This window comes from Physeter macrocephalus, chromosome 20 (genome assembly GCF_002837175.3).
Source record: "Physeter macrocephalus isolate SW-GA chromosome 20, ASM283717v5, whole genome shotgun sequence".
Classification (NCBI taxonomy): Eukaryota; Metazoa; Chordata; class Mammalia; order Artiodactyla; family Physeteridae; genus Physeter; species Physeter macrocephalus.
In genome coordinates, this window is record NC_041233.1 from 47,316,503 (window position 1) to 47,322,502 (window position 6,000).

At 40.8% G+C, this 6,000-nt stretch overlaps 1 protein-coding gene across 3 annotated transcripts in view; it reads right to left on the bottom strand.

Annotated features, from left to right (window-relative positions):
- Positions 1-5,698, bottom strand: part of RNLS (renalase, FAD dependent amine oxidase) — a 313,163-nt gene extending 307,465 nt beyond the window's left edge. Inside the window, exons 1-3 of one of the 3 annotated variants that reach the window (XR_008616142.1) lie at positions 5,465-5,696; positions 4,474-4,579; positions 3,726-3,868 (exon numbers count right to left, since the gene is read on the bottom strand). Coding sequence is in view for 2 of the 3 variants with exons in the window: in XM_024121151.2 (XP_023976919.2) it covers positions 3,726-3,868; positions 4,474-4,579; positions 5,465-5,582 (367 nt within the window). In the remaining variant the exon portion in view is untranslated. Of the gene's footprint in view, positions 1-3,725; positions 3,869-4,473; positions 4,580-5,464 lie in introns of all 3 variants that reach the window. The other 2 variants (XM_024121151.2, XM_055080964.1) reach the window with 2 other exon arrangements.
- Between the last annotated feature and the right edge of the window lie 302 nt (positions 5,699-6,000).

Here is a 6,000-nt window from a genome sequence, read left to right on the forward strand (position 1 = left end):
CATCTTTTCTAATAAATCGATCCTGTCAACTTTGACAAGTTACATTGCCCGTGTTGACTTTTGATTGTTAGTCAATGTCCCTTTTGAAGTAGACGGTAAAATAAAAACAAATAAATGCAGCAACAGTTCTTCCTATGGTAGGCCAAACCAAATAAAAGATGCTCACCCTGTCCTGGAAACTAAATTCATCCTCCTATGAATGATTTAATAACATGGGCCTTATTCAAAAGCAAAAGGACTTGGTTCATCACTGTCTAAAGGTCACAGGCAGGAACCAGCAGGTGACTGATCTTCCTGTTCGCATAAAGAAGTAAAATGGCATTACTCCTTAGTAGCCCCTTCCCCCTGGGGCAGGGACTAACCAATGAAAGAGGGGGACTAGGGGAAGGGCACTATGAGTTTGTTCTCTTGAGCCAGGTGTCCACTGACATGTAGAACCAGGGTAGGATGGGAGCAGTCTCTCATACTGTAGGGGAAAACCTGGAAAGGAAAAGATGTTAAATCAGAGGTAGAAGACCCTTTCATTGTCCTCCATGGGATCATTAAAAGGAAATGACAACAGGGTCAGCTTAAAGAGAGTGCTGGGGCTTCCCTGGTGGCGCAGTGGTTGAGAGTCCGCCTGCCGATGCAGGGGATACGGGTTCGTGCCCCGGTCCGGGAGGATCCCACATGCCTCGGAGCGGCTGGGCCCGTGAGCCATGGCCGCTGAGCCTGCGCGTCCGGAGCCTGCGCTCCGCAACGGGAGAGACCACAGCAGTGAGAGGCCCGCGTACCGCAAGAAAAAAAAAAAAAAGGGACTAAAAAGAGAGTGCTGGTCTCTTACTTACTAGTTAAGCCACCATAAGCAAAGTACTTAACCTCCTGGAGTCTCATTTTTCTCATTAGCACATAGGGAGAATGATAACCACCTTGAATGGCTATATGAGAATTAGAAATGATGTACGTTAAGTGCCTAACATAGTATCGGATAAATAGCACTTAACAAATGATAGAGTAGCTTTTGTTCTTTTGAATTTCTCCCACCCCCAACAACGACAACCAAAAAAGTAAAACAACAGAAAAATCACATTTTACTTACTCAAGAAGATTGTATTAATTGGCAAGACAGGCAGTAGGTAAAACTGATGTCAATAAACGCAGTTTTCTCTGTAATAAGCTTCATGTGAACACATGAGACAATAAATGAGAACAGAACATAAGGTGAAGAGGCATGTGCCTATTTTCTCCTGCCCTTTACTACTTATTCTGGGAAACTGGTCTACTTAAATATTGGCTTTAGAGAGTTGAACCTATTCTAAAGCATACCTGATTAGACATACCCAATACAGATAATTTCCCTGGAAGTCTAGTCCCAAACTAAATAAAACTGGTTGGACCATCAGACTGTGGGGTTGTGAACTCAACTGATCCAAAAATGTAGAGTATTTTTTGGAATGACTTGGCAATTTGGGTTCTTATGCGCTGAGCACATGCAAAGGTCAGCTTCATTCAAGTAGACTATTTTTTAAACTAACATTTATCAAGAGATTTCTATGTACATGGCCTATTATTTGCTTAAATTGACAATGAGTGCTTTATATCCTTTATTCCTCACAAAACTTAGTATTAGGTACTGTTATTGCTCTCATTTTTCCAATGAAAGAACCAAGTATAGATTTTAAAACTTTCCTAATATTACATAGCTAGGAAATGGTGGTAGCATGTGAATTTGAATCCAGGTCATTCTGATTACAGGGACTCTCTCGACTTATATTGTGGAAACAACTAAAATAAGATAGAAACCATTTATAGGATAGAAAGCTTTAAAGAAGTTTAAAGAATGCTTGGAAATTTTAGTAAGTATGCACATCTAATTTGGGTTAAGTAAAAATCATGATGGAAATGAGATATTTTTTAAAGTTGTATGGTGGCAATATATGAAGCTGATGGTGACATTCTACAAAATGCCAAATGGTGTCACCATCTGTGATGGTTAATTTTATGTGTCAACTTGACTGAGTCATGGGGATTCCCATATATTTGGCAAACATTATTCTGGGTATGTCTGTGAGGGTGTTTTCAGAACAGATTCATATTTAAATTGGTAGACTGAGTAAAGCAGGTTGCCCTCCCTAACATAAGTGGGTATCATCCAATCAATCAAAGGCCTGAATAAAACAGAAAGGCTAACCCTCCCAGGAGTAAAGAAGTCTTCCTGTCTGATAGCCTTCGAACTGGGACATTGTTTTATTCTCCTGCCTTCAGACTTGAAGTGAAACATCAGCTCTTCCTGGGTCTCAGGCTCACCAGCCTTTGGACTGGAACTGTACCTTTAGCTCTCTGGGGTCTCAGGTTTTTGGACTGAAACTAAGCCATCAACTCTCCTGGGTCTCCAGCAGATCTTAAGACTTGCCAGCCTCCAAAATCACATAAGCTAATGCTATATGATAAATCTTTATATATATCCTCTTGATTCTGTTTTTTTGGAAAATCCTGATGAATACACCATCATAGACTAAATCCAAGATGGAGAAATGGCCTCACCCAGAATGGTATTTACTATGTCCTCACGTTGTATATTCAATCTCACTGGCCCCTCCCATGCCTAGTATCAAGGATTCTCAGGGTTCCCAATTAGTAATATTTGATGAAGGAGACCAAAACAGTAACTATTTTAGAAATAGCTTATGAAACAAAACAAATACTCAGCCTTATACCTTTCCTCAGTGATCTTCAGTTGGGCAATTATTTATGATTCATCAAGAAGCCTATTTCTGTTTTAAAAATAAATCATTTATCATCCAAGATTATTTATCATCTTTTTAAAAAAATCCATTTTAAAACACTTATAAGAAATATAAAGAACAAATGAAAATCCTCATAGAAAATGGGCAAAGGTTATAAGACATTCACAAGAAAAAAAAGCACAGTCGTGGTTAGCAAAACAAAGATGCATAAACTCACTCATAATTAAGTAAATGCAAATCAAAACACAAGGAGATACCATTTTAACCCATCACATGGGAAAAATTTTTAAATTTCCATAATATCAGGATGTGTGGAAAGACATTCTCCTTCACTATTGATGAGATATTCTTTAAGAGGAAGAGATGGCACAACCTCGTTAAATAAAAAATGCACATACCATTGACACACCTACTGTACTGCTAGGAACTGATCCTACAGGTATGCTTTCAAAAGTATGTCAGGGTTAAACATTGCAGAAAGTTAACAGTTAACTAAATAACAATACATACATACCATGTAATACTGAACAGGCATTGAAAAGAATGAAGCACACTGAATTTGCTGATATGAAAATAGACCCAAGATATGATTCACTCTATGATTATGCATTAGTCAGGAACCTCCAGAGAAATAGAACCAATAGGATATATATAGACATAGATAGAGATTGATTTATTATAAACATAGATGAGAAAAGTATACAATGGCTTATGTAAAATAATCTCATTTATGTTTTAAAAAAGAAAATATACAAATATATGAATAAGTAAATAGAGACAGCCACGCAGAACAATAGATAGATGCATAAACATTTTTCTGGAAGCATATATTGGAAACAATGATTACTTTAGGGGAAGACAACTAGCTATTGAGTGGTGAGTAGGAGAACATTTACTTTATTTTATAACTTTCTTTATAGCATTAATATTTAATTATGTGTATAACTTTCATTTTAAAATGCTAACTTTAAAAGAAGACAGAAAAAATTCTATTCTCACCTGATTCTTTCAAGTAATGGTTGATAATTGAAGAAACTCCGTGAGGTGCCACAAAGTTACAATCTCCTTCTTTTATCACCATTCCTTCAATAGGAGAGGTCAGAGGCTTCAAAACACCAGGAGCTAACAGTTCATCATAAAAACTGAAATAAATCAATATGTATAACATAACTATATGCTATACTTAGCTCTAAATACTATATTCTCTTCCAAGAATTCTTAGAGATTACAATCCTAAATAATAACTAGAAATCTTCCCATGAACAACTCAACATATGTTTTGTGTTAATAAAAACTATAATTCAGTGAAGAACGGAAACGTTTTGAGAATCCATAGTCTTTCGCTAATCTTAGTCAAAGGTCTATTTTCTCATATATTTCAAAATTAAAGTCAGTGAAAATAAAAAGAAAGGTATTCAATACACCAGTTTTAAATCTGGTTAAGATTGACTTCCATCACAGCTATCTGTCCTCTTCCTCAACACCAACATACGAACTCTTATTTATTGAGCCCTTACTATGTTCCATGTAACACCTCATCTGATGGTCACAACAATTGGATGAGGTATGTATTACAGTTTTCCCACTTTACTCAGGTTAACCTTTTACTGCTAATACGATCAATGATGATAATATAATTTCACTATATTACAAGAGTCAAAGTTTAACCCTGCTAAAAATGGATGATTTGTATCTTTTTACATCCTACAACCAGTAAGACTGATTCCACCCCTTTCAACTAACTCACCTCTGGTGTTTTTTGGCATAATGAGGAGTGCAGGTGATGTACTGGGCACCCAAGTCCACTGTGCTCTGTGGATTATGAGGACTGCTGGCTGTTGTCATTCTTCCCCCTTGAATTAGTCCCCAGGAAAATGTCTTAGTGCATTAGAATGAACCTTTTGCAGTTGACGCTATTCACCCCAGACTACCACGAATAGATTACTTAGAACTGTTTTAGGAAACATTTTTAAAATTTTTTTAAAATTTTTTACTTTCACAATAATTAATATATTTTTAAATATTCTGTTTTCTCCAGATTACAGACAACTAGAAAACGTTTTTTTATACTGAAGATTTTGTCATCTAACATTGTCAGCAAGTAATTAAGAGACAATTCGGTCACTGAGTGTGAGATATTTTTTTAAAAGAACACATGAATAATGCGCCGCACTTCAGCACTGTGACTGAGGCATCTATTTACCGATCTGAGTAAAAGGAATGAACGAACGGACAAAAGAAAACAAAATAATGAATGAAATGTCAGAATGAACGAATCAACGAATGCTTTCCCTCTTGCAGTCAGATTTCAGGAGAGTGACAGAATGCTGTCAACTAGATCTTCGTAAAGTCTTGGTCAATGGGCACTTGAGGATTCTCATAATCTAGCGATAAGCCTCCAAGGCACAGAGCGGCCAAGAAAAAAATCCATTTCTTAGCGACAGCGGCAGGCCCAAGCTTTGCAAACTGCAGTCAGGATCCTTCCCAGGCCGCTCAGGCCGCCCTCTGAAGTGCTCTCGGCACTCCCGGCCCGCACCCCAGCCCAGCCGTGGTCGCCGCTTCCACCCGCGCGCCCTCTCAGGCCTTATGGGCGCCGGAAGTCTCCGATCACGTGACCAGACCCCCGCCGAGCTGCTGGATTTTCTTCACAGACTTACTCCGGGAGGGCCCACGCCTCCTCAGAAGCCATGGTCCCCGCCGGCTTCTTTTCCCCCCGTTTCGGCCGGGAGACGACCCACCTGAGTCCCCAGCCTTGTCCCACACAGCGAGGTGCAAAGGACGGGCCGCCGCCTTCCTCAGCAGCGCTGCGCACAGGCTTCCCGTCAGCCCGGCGCCCACGATCAGCACCCGCGCCATGGCCCGCTGTCTCCGCAGCGGGGTAGCCGGCCTGCAGTCTGTGGAACAGCCAAAGCTCAGCGGGTTGGAGACGTCGGCTCCGCGCTCCGGGCCCCACCCGGCCCCTGAGCAGTTCCTCGGCTGGCCTGCAGGGGGCGGAGAGGAGGCGACCGGGGCTGAGGGGATGATCAGCGCTGAAGACCAGCAAACCCTGGCCTTCCCCTTGGTTTGAGGGCCAGGAGCTGGCTTCCAAGACAGGCTGGCCCCATCCGATAAGCTGTGAATTCCAGCCTGCCTCTCGCCCCCCAGAACCTGTAAATCATGTAGGTTAGAGCGTGAGACCCCGCCTCGCCACAGGGCTGGTGTTGACTACTGCGGAGACCCAGCCCAAGGTAACTTACTAGGGTAACTATGCCTTGCGTTAACCTTTGCTAGCTTA